General features: G+C 44.4%; 1 protein-coding gene across 14 annotated transcripts in view; it reads left to right on the plus strand.

The window, feature by feature from the left end:
- The window catches only part of pleca (plectin a), a 103585-nt gene that overhangs the window by 43996 nt on the left and 38734 nt on the right, over positions 1-20855 (plus strand). For 3 of the 14 annotated variants that reach the window (XM_056399808.1, XM_056399813.1, XM_056399814.1), the window contains exon 1: positions 18451-19763. The exons of 6 other annotated variants lie outside the window; for them this stretch is intronic. In XM_056399808.1, coding sequence (XP_056255783.1) covers positions 19649-19763 — 115 coding nt within the window. In that variant the 5' untranslated portion in view covers positions 18451-19648. Of the gene's footprint in view, positions 1-5961; positions 7100-9380; positions 9791-13932; positions 14277-18450; positions 19764-20855 lie in introns of those variants that run through there. 5 more of the 14 variants (XM_056399809.1, XM_056399815.1, XM_056399817.1 and 2 more) reach the window with 4 other exon arrangements.

Below are 20855 nucleotides of genomic sequence, written 5' to 3' on the forward strand. Positions count from 1 at the left end.
GTTGGAGAGAGATTATTCCACTTTCTTACAATATTTACAATTTTTATTGTTATGATTATTTATTTATTTTACAATATTAGAATTTCTCAGTCTGACTTTTGTTTTGTAAATTTTGTGTTTTTTAAATCTCGAAACAAAACACAGGCGTTTAAGGCGCTAATAACATTTTAGTTCTCAAAAACTACTGAGATTGTTGACTTGTATCAGAGGGAGCTATAATGATCTCACTCTGTTAGTAAATGAATTCACTTGATTTAAGAAATAAGTCATTAATATGGACAATATTTGCTGTTAATGTAACATTTTTTTCAAACTGAAATATCGTTATGTACTGTAGCTATGTGCACATGACAGATGTGAAATCCAATAAGGTGTCAAGAGGTTGTTATGAAATCGAGTCCTATATGTCTTCCAGATGGTCGGGTCATCGCTCACTAGTGTCTCAGTGGGGTGTCTGGCTTCAGGCCCACTGACGGGGGTCACAGTGAGGGTCACGTTGTACACATCATATCAGGCATGTTATTTAAATATACACATCTTATTTGAGCAGATGTGTTGGGTTCTGCAGGTGCAGCAGCTGTTTTTATTGAATATTCATCATGAAGCTGGATCTGTGCACATTACTTCCTCGGTCGTGTACCATAGACAGGCAGGGTGTAGTGTCTGCATTATTTCGTTGCCTATGTGATTCATTCTGTCGGTTATTATTAGAGTGTTTGGGTCTCACCGATCCCTCAACACCTGACGTAAAGATGAACTATTCTTCACCAGTAGAAACCTCTTTCCAGTGACCTAAAGGTTTTCATATCCTTACAGCAGGTGTTCCGTGTTATTACTGGTGTGCTCCAGTGAGTTGTAGTCTCAGTGTTTCCACTGATAGATGTACACATATTCTGAGGAGTTTAGGTGACCTATTTCTGTTTGGTGTCCGTATTGGAGGTCCCCAGTGATTGGATACCAGTGTTGAAAATATACTAAACAGATTTCATCCCTCTGTAACTAAATCAGTAGATATTAGTTAACTAATTATCTAACTAATTATTGGTGTCAGCGATATGAAGACCAGTAAAAATAAGAACTGGAACTACATTGTTTCCATAGTTCTTACTGGTTACATAAAGGGAACTTATATTTGCGAAAGAGCAATCTATAGGCTACATGTGTCGACAAGTGTGTATAATAACAATAATAATAATGATTATAAACTTTATTCATATAGTACTTTTTTATCAAAGTTACAAAAAAACACAAACACATCACAAATCATCTGAAAAAAAAAAAAAAACACATCAAACATTCATAAAAGCTTTCTGATGAAAGAATGTTTTAAGAAGAGATTTAAAAGACTCAAATGACTTAGTCTCTCACAGCAAAAGGCCCGGCCCCATTTAGTCACCAGCTGAGACCTGGAATAACCAGCAGTTGAGGATGCAAACGATCAAATGGATGCACGTTCCGGTTGACGAGGTGTTGGTGGGTTTGAAGCAGTGATGCCCAGCAGCCTCACAGGATACAAACCTCCCTCCACTCAGCTCCCACTGATCCTTTTGGTTTCTCTTCGCATCTCGTGTGCACACACCCCCTCCGACTCTCCTCCTTCCTTCCCCCTCGCCTCTCGTCCACACTGTTTCTCTTTCGACTGAGGACTGGGCAAAGGTAGGAGGGGTTGTGAGCATCACTGTTTCTACATGCTGACTCATGGTGACAATGGGTAGATAAATCCTTTATCCCAGGGAAGCAAAACCGATGCAGAGGGAAAGAGTTTTAACAATTTTTGTTTGTGAGATGTTACTGCATGAAAATACTTTGTGCTAAAGTGGCTGCAGTCAGAGATATTTAAAGAAGAAATTCCCAGAAAGGCCTGAAAGAAAACTAAAGGAGTCAACATGGTGGCTGGAATGGTGATGCCTTTGGCCGACCTGAGGGCGATCTATGAGCGACTCTTCAGAGATGGTGTCATTGTGGCCAAGAACGACAAGCGTCCTCAGTCCATGCACCCTGACGTCATGGCAGTGAGCAACCTCAAAGTGATTCGCGCCATGGCTTCTCTCAAATCTAAAGGATATAATGCCTGCAACCCTTCGACACGTTCGCCGCCCTGCGTCCTCTTCTGTTCAAGTCCAGACAGTGAAAGGCCCCGCGTCGTACATCACGAAACCCCGGGCTGGAAGAGGAAGCCAGGAAGACGTCATAGGCAGGCACATTTACCGCCACAAGAGAGTAGGAGAAGAGAGAGAACAATCTGAGAGGCCTCCAAAAAACTTCAGAGGTTCCTATCACTGTAACGCATCAGTTTGTCAGGACAGAGCCATTAGATACTAGCTACCACCTTGTTTAGACCCTGTTTCCTCTCCAGCGGTACCGAAGATCTCCAAAGACATGTCGGCTCCTACTGCCCCAGTGGAGGAAGTGCTGCAGGATTTAGTCAAGGTGACTGCTGCTCAACCCCCTGCAACTTCTCAAGATTGTGTCAAGATAGGTGAGGCTATGGTTAAGAAGCCTGCAGAAGAGTCTGTGGCGAGAGGAGGAACCTTGAATCGAGCCTTGGAGGTACTTGGAGAGGCCGTACCTGAGGATGAACCTGGTAAACGTGTGGTGGTGGATCAACAAACCTTCCCTATGGAAGAGCAACAGTGTGTTCTTGAGGAAGCTGATGTGGTGACTGAAGATCTTGTTGAGAAGTTTGAGATGATGAAGTTGCTGAATGTTGAGGTCTTTGGCCCCGTAACCAAATCTAAGACCCCTGAGTCGGATCCTGACCACGACTCACCGACCTCTACATCAACAGCCACAAACAAGTTCAGAGACCTGACAGAGGAAAGAGTGTTGGACTACGACTCTGCCGATGTTGATAATAATGAGAAAGTCATGGAGAAGACCATCTCTACAAGAGCTGACTCTCAGTTTGACGTCGCCTCAGAGACCTTATCCAGAGCAGACTCTGAGGCGGACTGTCTCGACCCTGTAGACCCTTCAGAATGTCCAGTTACTGCCCTGAAGACCTCTGTGCTTCAGGGAGACAGGGTCTTCCTCACAGAGGGTCCTGAGAAGGATCAGGAGACTCAGAGGGTCTGGTCTGACTTCCTAGAAGGTTTGTCTTAGTACTTCTTCCTTTTTCCTCTTTATCTGTTTCCTCCTCTTTCGACTAATCTGCAGTAGAGGCTCTCTGGGCGATTCTATGGGGGCTGCTTTTGCCAGGGAGGGAGGGGTATAATTTAATCTTCTAATGATACAAGCGATGGCCTTGTTGTTTTCCATACAGTCTAAATGACAGCCAGATGGCCAATTAGCTGTCATTTTACTGGATGCATGAAGAACTGTGCCAACCCGTGGCTGGCTCTCATGGCAAATTATGAATTTTAAGTTTTCTGAATATCACAAAGCAACTAAATGAGGCTGACTTACCAAAAAAAAAAAAAAACAGACAAATAAAACACCCTGGCAAATGAGAAAAGCTGATGTCTCTTTTCTGCCACTTTCTGTGCTCAAATCAGGAATCTGAGCTGCACAATTAGACCTCGCTGTCTTTGATGTTAATGTGGCCCGTGATCCTGTGAGTCTGCTGTGTTTCATCTTCACCGCCTCCTGGGAGATGTTTAGGGGCAAAATGAAACAGAGAGCTTTGACCTGCGAGTTCATTTATGATCATTAGTGTTTTAATGCTGATGTACACTAGCTCGCAAGTACAGATGTAGGCAGTTATACTTCGAGCAACCTTAATAACACAAGTTAGGTATTATAACATTTTGTAGGTATTTTGTAGATATGAGGCATTTTTACTACTAAGAATTAATGAGCTGGAACTTTCATGGCTTGTGCAGAATTAAACATGGCGGCCCCTGAGGAGCAAAAACATACAAATGAAAAAGCACAAACATTAAGGGAAAAATGCTCCAAATCTAGAGATGTATTTATTTATTAGTTTGTTTAATTAATAGAGACAATGCATGTTAATGAACATCAGTATAGGGTTGTAGCAAAAATGCTCATTTACATCCATGGTCCCTATCATTAGCAGCTATCATCCCAGCAGCTCGCAGTCTAGCAATGTCACCCTCGGGATCTTAGGCAGCCTCGTCCCAGCCGGCCCTTTGGAGATTGATTGGTACTGCTGGCCCTTTGTCTTTAGTGTTTCGATATCAGTTGAAAGGATGATATTTATTGCTGCACATTTGTCTGAGGATAAAGCTGAATACATAATAAATACTCCTACGGCTACTAATAAATATGCTGCCTCTTTGCACACTTAGGTTCTTACATATACAGATAAACAGTATCACCAGATTTCAATACAGATAAATGAAAATAAACAGAGGTCGTGCGGGCAGTAGTCAATTTCTCTTTATTTTTTCGTATGCATTACAAATCGGATAAAGTGTGTCTTTTTACTATAGTCACTGCTATACGTTCATAAACACTTCATTTTTTTTCTAAATTTTTAATGTAGAAAAAAAAAGTATCTGAGCCCATCATTCCCTCTTGCACTTCCACTGTTGGAATTCTTGTTGCATGTGTGTTTTTTTTCATGTATTTGTAATAATAATAATAATTGTAATAATAATAATGATAATAACAGACTTTATTTATTATTATTATTTTATTTGTATCATTCCTGGATTTAGAGTATGTTTCCCTTCATGTTTGTACTTTCTCCTGTGTATGTGAATTGTCATTAGTGGCCACTGTAGTTACATACAAGGACAAATTTGTAGCTATTTCGATCAAATTTGAGATTTCACTTCAGTCTATAAATCTGTGTTTGAATATGAATGACTGATGGAGGTAATTCTGCCCTCTGCTGGGGAAAAGTCATCTGCTCTAAATACTGTCCTGCCACCGTACAGCTCATCATTTACATGCACATCCTGCATGTTTGGATGAAGAATACGCAGTCGATATCTTCTCTTCACGTTACAGAACATGTACCATTGTCCACATAAACATTAATGAAGACTTACAGAGGACGTTAGCTCGATGAAGGTCAGTGCTTCTGCGTAAGCCACATGTTACACTGCCAGGCTTTACCTTAACTCGCAGTCTGCCCCAAAAACTTTCCATTGTCAGGGCTGATACATGACTAACCGGAGAATGGGAAATGTGAGTCCAATTAAGCCACGCTCAGCTTTTCCTGCCTGTGCCTCCACGAGAAGGGCGAAGCAGTCCAGATGAGAACATGTGGCAGTTGCCACCTTTCATCTGCCCTTCAGTGTTTTAGCCCAGCCTGCCATGAACATAAACCCCAACATTTAAAAAGACCTTACTGTATTTGAATGGAAAAGCAGCTCAGCAGCGCACAGACCTGCTAACCTGCTGTCTCGCAGTTCAGTACTATGGTCTCCATTTATTACATAGTGACAGAGTGACAAAGAGAAAACAACAGGAAAACCACTTTGAGCTGCGATGGAAGTGAATTATACTAGAGACTTCATGGAGGCTTTGATTCAACACGGCCAAGGTAGGACGCTTTGTTACTGGAACAGTTCTGTCTTCTTACCAAAAGGTGTCAGCACAGAAGTACTTTACAGAGCGAGTGGAGAGCTGGTGTGGAGGACCAGAGAGGGTGAGGCAGGTATGGGTGTGTCTCTCTCTCTGTCTGTGGATCAGATAACAGACCGGGACAGGCTCTTTGTGTCTGTGATAACGCTGCAACACAATGTCTGTGATGACCCTTAAAGTTATTTTACAAACAGACCCGCTCCGTGTCTGGTTTGCTCTGATCTCGCATGTACAGCACAAGTGTTTATTTAGAGAATGAGACTGAAGCAAATTATAGTTCATAACTTTACACTGAGGACCTTGAGTGAGACACCACCCACGCTGCCTGGCAGATCCTGGATCATGTTCCTGGGTGTTAAATCCAGGGGGGTGTGGGCAGTCAGGACGGCCCCTGACTGGCTGCTCCACGTCCGTCCGTCCCCGTCCCCCCCCCCCCCCCCCCCGCACAAGACAGTTATGGGTGAATGGTGAATGTCTGGCATCGCAGCGAAGTAAGAGGCCCGGGTCAGCTCAGGAGTGATGTACAGCTGCATAAATAACATGCCTTTAACACACGGACTGTGTGTTGCCTTGAATAGACACGACCGTCATTTTAGACACATCGTTACTGATCTTTGAGGCTGAAAGTCGGAATTATTTCATCATCAGTTAATCTACATAGTCTATACATTTAGAAAATGTCATAAAGAGTCTAAAAACAAGTTCCTAGTAGTGAAACTGTCAAACTGTTTGCATGTCTGATGAATTTGCAAACCCCCGACTATATTCAAATTACAGTTACATAAAACAGAAAGTGTGAATCCTTGTGTGTGAGAAGTTGGTACCAGTGAATTCTCTTTTCTATTTATTTTTATAAATGACTTAAATTGTGCACAATGTTTCGTCATTTAAGTAATTAATCCACTAAGTTTTTTATCACGGTTTGTCTCGAGTGTATCATAAATTGGCCAAAAAGAAGCTTAACATCCATCCAGCGCTGTGTGTGTATTAATATGACTAATAGCAGGGTTATTTTATAACAAGCAGAATGTCCCAGCTTTTATTGTTTTAGCTTTAAATCAAAGCCATTGTTGTGGCAGCCATACAATACGATCCACATCCTGTGGACACGGGGGGCACAACTGACTGTCTACAGCTTTTTTTTTTTTTTTTTTTTTTTTACAGCTTCCACAGTGAAGCCTTTGTTACGGTAGCTCGCTGGCAAAAATCACATTTTCCGCTCTTTGTTTAAATCCTGTAAGAAAAAGTGAATGTGTCCCTGGGAGTTTCTGCAGCCCTGCACATGGATTCCATCCAGTGGCGCTCGTCAGAAACCACCACGCATGAGATGCTGTTTCCACTGAGGAAAGCCTCACAAATTAAATCAAACTCGCAGAGCTGTCTAGTTTTTTTTTTACTCCCCAGCCGAGCCTCCGGTTCTCCTTTTTTTTTCTTCTTTTTTTTTCGTGCTTTTTCAGCAGCACGCCCCCCTGGTTTTGATCAGAACACAATGTCGTGAGGTCAGATTTGACTCCTTGGCAGTTCAGTATTTTTCTCTAAAAGTTGTGGAGACGCTGAGTGAAGATGGACTTATGCTGTTGTCTCTGCTCACGACCACGAGACGGTAGGTTTGAGTTCTCTACAGGAATGTGTGATTTTAGACTCTTCATCGGTTGGTGATGCTACAACAGGAATAAATGAAGTAGAGTTTAGATTCTTCGTTTTTTATCAGAGGACAGGGTCACTGCAGCTCCCAGCATCACTATAGTTAGAAGTTTGTAGATTAAAAACTTGTGACATTCCTTCCATGGTTTACCTGCCTGTTGCTCTGAGGGAAATCTTAATGACTGAAGCATTTGACTGAAATCTAACAGACTTTTTATTCATCAGACTGTGTCGTTTTGTGAAATTTAACTGCATTGGCTATGTGTGAGTGTGCGGAGCATGTACCACAATATGGGAGTCATTGAGCAAACACATACCATGTGAAGAGAGGGGGAGTGGGTCGACTCCTCCCATGAAGGAGTGGAGGAATGAGTTTATTGCAGACATCTGAATCTGAACTGCTCCACCGGTTTTATTCCCTCTGCTCCATCTTGAAACTAACGCTGAAACTCATTTGCAGTTTGAGCTGTCGGTTTTTAAGACGCTGATGTTTTCAAACTGGGATCATGTAAAGTTTCACCCAGGATGAACTGCCAACCATCATCCCTCCGTCACAATGAGCCTCTCTTCTTTGAATTCTCTTCTTCTTTGTGCTTTTGCTTCTGATTTCAACTGCTAGTGGCCAGTTGCAGAAAACACCTCGAGTTAAGATTTTCCTTAATGTTTCCTTAAGTCTTCTCCTTAAAATGTTTCTCTCCTTATCTCAGCCTTAAACTTCAGGAGTCACTTAGAATCACTAGTGCCAAAGGCAGCAAATCAACAGTTTCCATGGAAACAGTTCAATTTTATTGCTGTAAAATCTCTTTCATTGCTGTAAACTTTTCCCTGAGCAGGAAACCTTTTAAGAGATTTTGTGCAACACTGTTAAGTAACTCGAAGGAGAAATTAGCTGGAGGCAACTTAAGATTTTTTCATTCATTCAACTAAACTTTTATTTTTGACTCTGTCAAAGGCCTGAATGTTTCTAAGCTGACACTGAATTCAAAGGGTTGAGGTCTGTGCTGTAAGATCTATTTCTGCTTGTTTTGTGGAGCACGGTCGGCACGCAGCGTCACGTTGCCGTCAGTCCGTGATCGTGACCTGTGTCTCGGTGTTGGGTTTCCGCGTGACACTGTTTCTGCCGCTCGATGTCCTGACAACAGAGACGCTGTGTGTGATGCCGTTTTGCCCGCAGCGAGATGCTTCTGAAGTCTCGCCGGTGATGCAGACAGGTGTTAGGTGTGTGTTTCTACAGCCTCCGCAGCAGAGCGCTACACTGCGAGCTTACACTGAAAACAAAAGGCACGTTGCTTTAATCCTGAGGCGCAGGTGAAGCGCTCACAGAGGTATTCACTGATGGTCATATCGTGACAAGAAGCAGTTGTTAAAATAGGCTGATTGACGGGTTTGAACACGTTGAAATCACTGAGTTGTAAGTGGCATTGTCAGAGGGGGGGGGGGCTCCGTCCCGTTTGAGGAGAAAATTTCCCTCCAGGCGCTTCACTGTTTAAATGACAGGGCCTGTCCTGAGGAAACATGAGAAGCACTTTCTGATTTAAGGGTTAAAGAAAAGAAAAAAACCCAGTTGGTATTTTAGAGATTCAGAACCGGTTGGTGGTAAAACTGAATCCAGTTAAACTCGGTTTCTGGGAAGATTATAGGCGCTGGGAACGCTGGCCAAACGTAAGGAAGCAATTAGCAATGTGAAGTTACATAATGAGGAGGAATTGATAGTGAGTGGGTGACTTTTCTTTTATGAGGGGAAAAATAGAATGTGGAGGCATGGCTGCAGTATAAACATGTGGAGAAGGAGGGGGGGGGGGCGGGGCTTGGATAGTCTGTGACTTGCAAACCATAATGGAAAATAACTGCAAAGAAAATCCTATGGAGTGAGTGAGCTGGAAACTTTGAGTCTGGCTCAAAGTGGAATCGCACTCGCACTCAGTTGTGCCTCTTATCAAGGCTGACCTGAGTGAGTGTGTGTGTTTGTTTGTGTGTGTGCGCGCCTGCGTGTGTGTGTCACACACACAAAACAGCCTCATATATTATTAACTCCTGCAGACAGGCTGCAGCGAGCGAGCGAGGAGAGCGAGGAGAGCAGTCAGCTGTAGTCTCTCCTGTCGGACAGGAGCAGGAGGTCAGAGGAGCAGAGGGGACACTCATCTCTGATTTTAAAAATAAGCGCAACTTTATACAACAGAGGAGTGGATAGAGAAGAAAGAGAGGAACTGTTAAAGTACAGGGGCAAAGGGGGAGGGAGGGAGGGAGCGAGAGATTGGCCACTTGTGCGAGAGTCCTGAGTCACAGAGGAGAGAGGAGAGGGAGGGGTGAGCTCATTCGCTCTTCTCTCTCCTGTAAAAGTCACGGACAACTTGGCTGCAGCGCTGGTCTTTAAAATCCGGGATGGCAGCACACCCCTAGGCGCCCCCTCCCCCACTCCCCTCCTCCCTCCACTCCCCCTTCACCTTTAACCCCCACCAACACCACCACCACCACCACCTCCTCCCCTTCCCCAGCCCTCCCACCTGTTGTCAGCTCCCCGGGACTCTCCACTTTGTACCAGGCCCGATGCCGACAAGCCCCCCTGGAAATGTGTTCCCAACCCTGGTGGTTGTGGGACACATTGTTACCTTGATCGCGGTCTGGCAGTGGAGAATACGCAAGAAGCAAGGTAAGAACAGCTGGACCCGCCCCCCCCCCTACCTCCCCCTCTCTGAGAGGTGACGGGACTGTCTTTAGAAGAAAGGTAGATCAGAGGTTTTTCTCTCCGTCTGTCCTCGTCTGTCGTCTCTGCTCTCTCTCTCGGTCCTCTGTGTTTTTTTGTGGCGTACTCTCCTTCCTCTCTCTTCCTCACTCCCCCCTCGTTTTTTTTCCCTCACACGTCTCGGCTTCCTGTGTTGTGGAGATGTTGCAGTTAACCCTGTAAATGCTGACTGTAATCTGATGACGTCGGAGCTGATGTGTTCTGGTTTTGGCTTGGTCAGAGTTGCTGATGTGCAGACCTCAGCTCCAGCTCTGCTCCTCTGCTGAGGAGCTTTTTCCCCGAATAGTGACTTTTAAAAAAAAATGCTCCATCACTTTGTCCGATGTGTCGTTAGTGGTGTTGCTCTTTAAGTTATTCAGAGCATCTTGAGTTTCGGATGTTGATACTCCTGTTTTGTTAATGTGCTTGTTTGGCCGGTTTCTCCCTGGAATGTTTCCCCTCTTAAAACTGAAGCACATCCTCTTCACACAGCGACCATGTGCTGCCAGAGATAAAAGAATTACACTGTGATGAGGCTGAAGTTAACCTTCAGGCATCATCAGTTGCGTTCAGTGTCAGCAGACACACCCCACCGAGGGCCCATTTTTAATGTTGACACAGCTTGTCACAATGGCGGCTGTCAAACGCACCTCTGCAGGCGACACGCCCTCAGGTAAATTACAGTCTGACTGACTGACTAGTCTGCAGGTGCGGATAAAGGACAGGTTTTCTTCTGTCTCATGAGAAACCAGTTTAACCACCAGGCTCTGAAAGAGTCCAACAACTTCACTAGAGACAAGGAAACTGCCTGAAACAATGACACAGCCTTGAGCTACATTATACGCTGCATGGAGCGGAGCCAGGCTCTGCACTTTTACCTGATCACTCCCAGCAGTCTCGTCATAAAATCCCTTTCACAGGAAGACGAGGAGGACACGCCTCGAGTAGATAAGAGGAGTTTTCACAACAGTGACCTGCCTGAGGTTGGTATGGCAGGACGAGCAACTTTCACAGCAGCAGCAAGTCGTCAGACACAGAAGTGTTAATATGCAAATCAAAGAACAAAAGCAAAAACAACTTAGATTATATCATTCGCAGGTTCTAGCGCTCAACAGAGAGAGTCAGCAGACCTCTTCTTAATTATGCAAATTAGTTAAGAATCCGTCGAGGTGGTCTCTGTCCTAACAGAGACAGGGCCTTGCAGGTGCAAGTTAAATTTGAAGTCAATAGGACCCTTCATTATAGCTTCATCAGGCCAAATGAGACCATATTCATTGTGAAGTATTTGCTTTTAGCCCAGTTGCCGTGTCTCTGGCTCGTTCCAGCTCACTGCAAATTGTGCAAAGAGGCTTAAGTTGATCAACAGGCCACGCCCACTTTCAGGAATCAATATGGCACTTCAGATTTTGGTCAATACTTGAACAGTGTACCGAATTTAGCGAGATTCTGAGGTACGTCCATTTTTGGTATTCGTGGCGCCCCCCTATGGGCGGGGCTCAAAATACTTTCTTAGACCAAGTCGCAATCACTGCCTGAAGATATCTACGAGGTTTTATGACGATTGGACAAATGGTTAATGAGTTATGGCCAATATTCGCTAAGCCCCACCTTGTGCTAAGATATTATAATAATTACCGACAGATTTATCCAACTCGCCTCTATAACACGACATGTACATGTATCCTGTATCCTGTAAAGTCAGCTGACATACTGTCAGATGAAGGCTGGTGGCCCGGGAGAGTAGTTTGACTGGTAAATCGAGGGCAAACATTAAACTAGAGAGGTAGGCGACGTGCTATCTCTACCTTCTGTCAATATCCCAGCCATTTTGCATGTGAGGAAATCTGCATTCAGCTCTGAACCTGCAGCAGTGCAGACAGTGACTCTGCAGCCTGTACATCAGCAACGCTCATATTCCCTCTTCCCGGCATCTGTCTGAACTTTAATGGTGTATCTTTAACAGAGGGTGGTGGTGGGGGGGGGAGGAGTCATTGATCTCTGTCCTCCTGCACGTGTGGTCACTGTTTACATTACAGGCCCGGTGCTAATCAAACACCTGCAGCGCCGCACGCTGAATGTAAGGACACGACTTGTTGAGCAGCAAGGTGCCTTTGACACAGTGGGAAGGTGAAAGTAGGTAAAAGGGATTTTACCCAGTGCCAGGTTTAAAAAAAGCTCAGGGAGCGCCGCACGCATGTCGGCTGGCTCACGGTGGTAAACTTGACACTGGGGACGGTGGACTGCGTTTCCTGGTTACAGCCATAACAAACCGCAGGAGGAGGAGGAGGAGGAGGAGGCCTTTGGGTTTTCCTTCACGAGGCCTCACGCTGATCCTCGGGACATGGAGGGAATCTGAGCTCCGTGTGGGAGCGCAGATAATTAAAGAGTCATTATGTGTTTCTATAAACTATAGACCGTTAAGAGTTCTGTTACACGCTCCTGTTGACTTTGAACGCGTCGCGACGCCGCCCATTGCTGTGCTTCAATCTTATTCTTATTCTGACTTGAGATTTCCGTTAATGATTTAGTGTGAATCTCTCTGAAGACTGGAAAGATTAGAAACGTCTCAGCGCCGGCCTTGACTCTGAATATGTCTAATCCATTAAGGAAGCCGCACCCAAGCGTGCGGCAGTGTTCACCGACGACCCAGCAGACCGTCTCTGCTGAACCACATGCCACATACAACACGCTGCAGGATTGGGTTCAGATTTTTTGGCTGGTGTTGTGCAGCTGTGACTCACTTTCCTGTCTCCTTTCACTGTGGCGGTAATAAGAGACTGGAGGAGGGAGGACAGTTCTGCTCTGCTGCGACTGAACAGCCAAAAAAACATGTTGTCATTGAAGGACACGGTGTTGGAACAATGCACACCCACCATGTCCCGACATGCCCTTCACAACAACCAACGCCAACATAAAACACATTAGGGGTAAAGATTAGTAGTCATACAATTCATATAACCCCCACACACACACACACACACACACACACACACACCACCCCCAGTCAGTCAGGCTTGAGTTATTTTAAGATTAAAGACACATATTTAATTAGAGATTTAATCTTTGATCATTCATTCATTCATAATTGTTAATATTTCAGAAGCTAACGTCACTTCTCCTGCTCTTAAACACAGACCTTGGGTTTGCCGTAACATTTGAATGTAGTTGAATAACGCTGCTGTGACTCAGAGGATTATTCACATCTGATCTCATTCATCATTTGAATATAGTTGTTAAGGGACACAAACCTGTTCCTTTTTTTTTTAACTGACATCCGTAAAGAAGTGCAAACTACATTAAATCCGTAGGCTTGAACACACTGAATGTATTTTGACTCCCTCTTAACAAACCTTTAGATATAGTTCGCTGAATAGTTCATGAAGACCTTTAATGAAGAAACACGAGTTCATACTGTGCGTGTGCACAGATGCACACTGCAATATATGTATGTGATCTTTTATCTTGCTGGACTTTTGGGAATGTTTGTTCCACAACTGTACTAAACTGTATTTATGGACACAGAGGTTTGTGCTTTATCACTTCCTCCTGCTGAATGTGAGGAATTTGAGCAGAGAAAGAAAGAAAACAAGACTCCTCTGTCTGAGTTATTTATTAGCAGCAGCTGTTGTGGATGTGGAGGGAAAGTGATGAATTATCACCGCGGGAAACGCCGTGTCAGAGCTGCACTGTGTCCCTCTGTGAACAGTCAGTGTCCACGGAGAGACAACAGAAAGACGCGTCCGTCATCATCAGATATCAGTGGAGTTATCATGCCCTCAGAAGTTATTCTGCTCTGTATTAGGGCCCGTGGGGGGGTGGGGGGTAGGGTAGGGTGGAGTGGGGAGGGGGTGTTATGTAATTCTGGGAGAGGCACAGATATCACACATGTTAAAATAGAGACGGAGCGTGTAGCGTGTAGTGGGATGTCCCTCCGCGCGCTTTAATGGCACAAGTCGTCGTTACGCGCGACGCACGAAGGCGACAGCAGGAGGAGGATGGCGCACAGCTCTCCACTTCATCTCACTAAACAAAACAGAAGGGGGCTGGGCCTCTGTCAAAGTGTCTGCAATCTGATCCGACCCTCCGTGTGTGTGTGTGTGAGTGTGTGTGATTTCTCCTCCATGTGGTTCGGATAGAGGAGAGCGGAAAGTTTTGAGGGCTGTTTCCACACACGAGAGAAAAATACGCGAATCGGGGGGGCGTTTTCCCAGAAAGTCCCGGGACGCGGTGCGTTCACGCGCGGGGGCGAACACACACAGCGGGATGGCCGGAGCGGAGGAGACGATGCGCGCTGCCGTGCCGTCCTGGTACGGAGGCTCGGAGCGGGAACTCATATACCGAAGAACTAATTACATCCACGAAATGAGCTGCGGGGAGGTGGGCTCTCATCTGTACAGCCGCATGTGCTGCGCAGGTAGGTCCGCGCGCTCAGCCGCCGTCTCCATCTCTCAGCGGCTGTAACTGGAGGAGGCTCGGGTTGGGAGGGGCTGCTGATGGTGATGATATTAACCTTTTCTGTGCCTCCACCCACAACAGTACAGAGAGCCCCGAGGGTCAAAAGAGTCCAGGGGGTTTCTGAGCAAAGCTTTGTTCAACTTACTTACTTACTTACTTACTTACTTACTTGCTTTATTTATTTATTTATTCATTAGGGACAAAGCATGAAACTACTGTGTTGCACAAAGACTTTATAGCAGTACATGTTTTTACATGTATAATGGAATTATTTTTAATATAAAGGCCTATTTTAATGTTATTTAAAATTTATAAAGTATTTGATTATTAATTTATCAACTATTATTGCACTTTTGTAGAAGTTGACACAGAACAGAAGATATTGTATATGAGCATTATCACTGTTTACTGTCTCCTCTCCAGAGCAAATAGTATAATATAATATAGAGCTGAGACCATTCATCCATCAGCTGATTGACAGAAAGTTCATCAGTAAATTGTTTAAGTTGATTTTCTTGAAGTAAACGTTCTCCTGATTGAGCTTCTCAGATTTCAATATTTCTGTTTTCCTTATAATCCTTATAATCCTTATCATCCTAAACTGGATTTCTTCTTAGTGGCTGTCAACCCGGGATCTTTGAGCTGTTTTGTGAAGTTTTTTTTTTTTACCATTTTCTGAGGTTACGATGAGCCAAACGATGAATTTGTTCATTCAGAAAATAATTGGCAGATTAGTCAACAATAAAATGAGTCATTAGTCGTTGTATTGTAAACACTGTAGTTAGAGATCATGCAGGTGGATGCCTGAAGTAATTTTCACTGAGCACACCTGCTGACATGATCACTGTTGATGTTTGAATGCATCAAGCATCAATGGCAGAGTAAACGGTGTGTGTGAGGAAAGGCTCATCAAAGCGAACGTAAACATCACTTAATGTGTGTTTACTCTGGCGACGCCCCCTGATCACGTGACACATATCATCAGTCATTTCTCTCACGTCATGTAAACGTCTGTATTTCCTTTGACTTTGACTCTGAACTGCTGTGAGAAAAAATCTCCTCTCTCATTTTTCCTCCTGGAGTTAAAGTTCTCCTGAGGTTTAAGGGCCAAAAACTTCTTCTGGGAAAGCTACTGCGTGTGTGTTTTTGCTGCGTTGTCACGGCAACCACTCTCACAAATCATTCTTCCCACAATCAGTAGTGACGGCCTGTAAACATGAGTCAACACCGCCGGGGGCGCGGAGTGACCTTGGGCTTTTCCTTACAGTAGTCTGAGCCGCGATTCAAAGAGAAGAAGGCTGACAGCTCCTGGACAGACTTTAAAGAGGATTACAGTGGAGTGTATTCAGACTGGACTGGACCGGACTGCTGTAGTGCAGCGTCTCCACCAGTAGAGGGAGACAAACAGTCTTCAGCAATACGTTTTATGTTGTTATTAATTGGCCTCGGCTGTTGCATGTGGAGATCATAAAATCCAGCAATTATCCAGCCCCATACTTTCATAACTGCAGCATGTGTGGCTGATTCTGTGTTTTAGTACACATGCAGCCTGAAAGCGATGGAGGGACAACACAACTTTAAAAGTTGTTGCCTTTCGGGTTCATGGAGTTTATTTGTCCATCTGCATCTCCCATGTTTTTTTTTCTACACCTCTATTTGTTTTTAAAAGGAATAAATTCCACAGTTGTGATTACAGACAGCGCTCTGTCTTCTTCTGTGGTACTGCAGAGCTTTCCTCCTCCTTCCATTGCCAGCTTCAGTTTGGCTCCGTCCCATAATGCCCCGGGGCTTCCATTCCTCACCTTGGCAGCAGCTCCTCCCCCGAACCATCCAACCTTCATTCCATCACCCCTCCATCATAAACCCCATCAGGAGCTGCGAGCCAGATGAGACCCTGTGTCGGTTCACATTCCTGTCCTCAGCGGGACCGACGCCGCATGCTGTCACTTGCACAGACGAACAAGCAGACGGAGACTGTTGTTTCTGGGGGTCGGGGCGGTGTTATCGCAGAGAGGCGGCTCCCCCTGTCTGTGAGGAGGGTGGGCGCGCCCTCAGCAGGAATGCAGGGACTTGCACTCTTCTCACGGCAGAGCTGTCATTGTAAAACTCCTATCAGCTCTGACTGGCCGGCTTTATCACTGCATGTTATCAGTAACAGGGAAAAGAGAAATATCAACACAGCGCTGCTCTGAGTACCAACCAGTGTGTCCGATATATCAGCCGCTATCATTAACACACTGTAAAACTGGACAAATTGATCTTACTTACAGATTGCTAACGGATTGCCTTGAAAAAGCTACGTAAAAAATAACAATTAGTTTTAAGTCACGTTGACTTTATATCCACTTGATTATGTTTACTTCATTTCATGAAGTTGTCCCAACTTAAAAATGGCAACTAAAGTTAACTTGCTCTTATTAAGTGTAGGACGACTTTTTATAAACATTTTTAAGTAAAACACAATTAGTAACACAAAAGAGAAAGTGCTTTTACCTCTTTGTTACATTTTAACTGAGGGCTTCACCATATGCAAAAAAAAAAATATTATTTTTATTTATTATTTTGGCAGACATTGCGATTTCAGTTGGAATGATAATTTTTTCATTTATATATATATATATATATATATGACAATATGATTTTTGTTGGGTCTTGTACCAAATATGATTTGTAAGCTGGAGCGTCTCTGTAGCACCACAACACTTATGGTGCTAACAATGTACAATAATGTTGTGACACATTTTACCTTTATCAAAAAAAAGGCAGCCCATGTGATTTTGGCCATATTGCAATTTCCATAATATTTTGATTAATTGTGCAGCTCCATTTTAAACATTAAACATTAACTCAGATCAGATCAGAATACTTTATTGATCCCCAGGGTTCAGAAATAAGGTTACGTTACAATTGCTCCCTCAAGAATGGAAATGTAACAGCAAAGAATAGAGGATAAAAAATACGTTTATAAAGATAAAGATAAAATATGAAATATGAGTATATAAAAATATGATATATAAATTAAAAAAAGGAAATATGCAAAGAAATATACAATACAATACAACAATATATGGAGGAATTTCGCAGTTTAATATTGCACTTGTCTGAAACATTAGAATAACTGCACAGAGAATAGTAATGTCTGCAGAATGGGAACAAAGAGCTGAACAACACTGCAGCAGTTGGGGAAGGAAAACATGTCAGTAAACATCTGGACAAACCTCAGAATTGATGTTTTTTTGCTAGTTTTAGAGACACTAAAGAATCTTGTAAGGCTTTTTTATTTGAAATTTTCAGGTTTCTGTTTCAGTTGGTACTCGGTCTAACGACTGGTGTTGAGGTCTGGTGCAGGTTATAATATCAGCAGCTTCCATTTCTCAAGCCCTGACAAGCCACCTCCCTCTGCTGGCATCCAAAACATCTCTCCTTTACGGGCTTATGTGAGTATCTGCACGGAAAATTGATGCTCCCAAGGGTGAGAGGTGCTGCAGGTATTTAGGTGCTATGGGACCTGAGTGTGATAGAGTGGAGGTGCTACCAGTTTAGAGGTGAACATCTGAACCTCACTGCAGAAAAAGAAGCAATGCTGCGTTTTGTTTGAATCAGAGAGGATTTTTATAGATGTTTGAAAAGTTTTATTGGATGGAAGATAAAAGATGCAACAATCCCGCTTTTCTTTTTGCTCTCATGCACAGACACACACTGTTCTGTCAATCCACACACAGCCACAATAGCTGCTTTGTGTGTGAGAGGCTTTACTGCAGCAGTGTGGTTACTCTGTCAAGAGTCTCTCGAAAGTCCCTCTGCCTCTTTGTCTTTTTTTTTTTTTATTCCTGTGTGTCTGGAACTCATTCGACAGAAGCTCAAACACAAGACTGGAAATTCATCTAAGAGAAATAATCCAAACCAAATGCTTCACATAAAAGTCCAGTTGTTCTCATTAGAAACCTGAAAATGCTTCTATTCTTCCTGCTGCTGGACTCTCTCCTGTAGACAACCCCCCCCCACCCCTCCCCCCGCCCCGCCCCACCCCACCCCCCGCTGTCTCTCATGTACGGAAACAAACTCCTCGGTGCCAGCTTCTCTGTAATTGCGTCCCGATGCAGGAAGAGTTCATGCTCCAGGTTTTCTTGTGACTCTACCATGTGGAGAGATGAGCGAGGAGGTGGTTTCCCCTCGGCCGAGCTCCGCTGCCTCCTGTCAGGGTCTGCCAGGCTTTTCACTGAGGCTCATGTCCGGCCTCCGACCACACACTTACGACTTGCTCGCTCGTGCACGAGGAGTTCAGTCGGGGTGAACAAGCTCCAGTGAACCACTGCTATGCAGCGGGGGGGCCAGTTTCACCGGGATACCTCAGTAGTGTTGGTCCTTCATGTTAGTCACACTGGTTCACATTTCACAAAGACTGACTCATTTTAAGACAGAAATATTAGACACCTTACAGGACAAAGGTTACCATGGTAACAATCAATGACACCTGCGCTGACCAGTAACACCCCACAACAAAAGACAGGAAAACATGGCTCATCATTTGCGGGCTGCTGACATTGTTACGGAGAGAGCGAAGAGGAGGGGAAGAGTTTTTAGGCCAAATCATTCATCATCAAGAAAATCTTAATTTACCCCAGAATTCATTGTACCACAGACCAGCTTAAGATAGACCAGAACTAAACTGCTTTGTAGAGCAGATGTAGACTCAGTCTATCTGAAGTCTCTTTGTGGAACTGGCTTCTGGTCTAAATGAGGGCATGCCCCCTTTTCCTGGATTAGAGATCCGCACAGTCTGTTTGAAAATGCAGCGTCATGCAGCAGCTAGTTGGACACACAGAAGTGTTTTTGTGCTGTTTTTCCTACAGTCAGATTTAAGTCCTGTTAAAGTGTGTCTCAGTGGATCGGCGCAGAGGTCTGTTTGGCTCCGGCGGTCGATGAGGGTCTTTGGCGAGGTGTGGTCTGGTGGGTGGGGTCGTGGGGGTGTACATTACAGGGCCGGGCCAGGTCGGGGGAATCTTCCCTCTCTCCACAGACCACTGTGTGGTGAATGACAGCCTCTGACATCGCAGCCCGCAGGCAGGCATTTTGCAAGAGCTGGTGAAAAAAAAAAAAAAAAAAAAAAAAAAAGAAGAAAGAAATAGGAGCAGAGAATGTCAGAGACGCAAACAGAGAAAGGAAAAGAGGGAGTTAGACTGAAGAAACTGAATCAGAGGCTCAAACACTCCCACCTCACTGCAGGATACTTCACTGTGGAGCAGAGTTTCAGGCAATAAAGAGAAGTGGAGATAACAGCCACCCGCATAGGCTTGTGTTTGTGTTTTTGATCAGCGAGTTAACGCCACCATGGCGATGCAGCAGAGATTCAGAAACTATTCCTCTGACAGTGTGGGGAGTGACGGGGTCTTCACAGAGGACTCCTACTACCAGGGGATGCTGAGGGCCATGGATCACAGGAAAGGTAGAGTGGCTGTGGTGTGTGTCAGCGGCTCTGCTGTTTGTGTGTTTTCTTAAGCTGAATTCTTTGATTTGGAAAGTTGAGTTTGTTCAGGTTTTTTCTCTCGAGTCTTTAGTATTTTGCTCTGACTTGTGTATTTTTATGGAAAAACACACAAAGGAAATTTGATGTCTGAATTTGCAGAGTTTTTTCCGTGGTGGTCGCCCTCTGCCTCCCTTTTATCAAAGGGGCCACACCCCTTTATGTGTCACGGCTTTTCCTCTTTTTATTGGTCAACTGAGCAGACACCCATTTTGAGAAGAAAAACTTATGAAAGAGAAGAAATCTATTTCGCTCCTTGTGATCTGAATCTCTGCAGCACAGAGGACTCTGTCTGTTAAACCCACATGCAGAGTTTCTGTGATTCAGAACACTCTACACACAGTACTCTGTTGCACCAACCAGACCAGAGCTAAAACAACATTTTATTTTGAAAAGATTTCTTTTTTTTCCAGCTGATTTACAGGATTTACCTTTATCATGCAGCCAACCTGCAGCCAACACATAACGCTCTCTGTCAGGACACCTGACATCTCTCGCCTGATCTTAAAACTTTCTTTGACTCGGGGGATGAAGAGAAAACGTCCACGGCTCCGTCTGTGGCTCCAGGCTACAAAAACTCAGCCGAGCAAACACATTATTTGCAGCGGGGCTCGGCGGAGTTTGCTTTACTGTGTCGCGCTTTTCACCAGTTCGAGTTTAGGAATGTTAAGAGCAGCTTTCAGCCTCTTGTCCGACCTCGACTCCTCACATTGATTTCTGCAGCTGGAAAAACAGTTAACGTGTCAACAGACAAACCAAAAGCCAAGACACCAGTCCAGACTGGATGTAAAGTCATGTCATAGTAGAATTTCTTGGCTTTTGAGGTTTTTTTCCCACTTCTCTTTTTCGACCCTGAAACAGTCACAAATGTGTTTGTGACTCATCGATGTGATGCCACCCTGAAATTGGGCGTTGGCTCCGCGGGATGTCCTCTTCTTCTTTGGTTTCTCTGTTCCCCTTCCGTCCGATCACTTCTCCTACATGAGCTCTGATCTCACTTCTCATTCAGGACGT

The sequence above is a fragment of the Seriola aureovittata genome, chromosome 16 (assembly GCF_021018895.1).
Source record: "Seriola aureovittata isolate HTS-2021-v1 ecotype China chromosome 16, ASM2101889v1, whole genome shotgun sequence".
In the NCBI taxonomy this organism is placed as follows: domain Eukaryota; kingdom Metazoa; phylum Chordata; class Actinopteri; order Carangiformes; family Carangidae; genus Seriola; species Seriola aureovittata.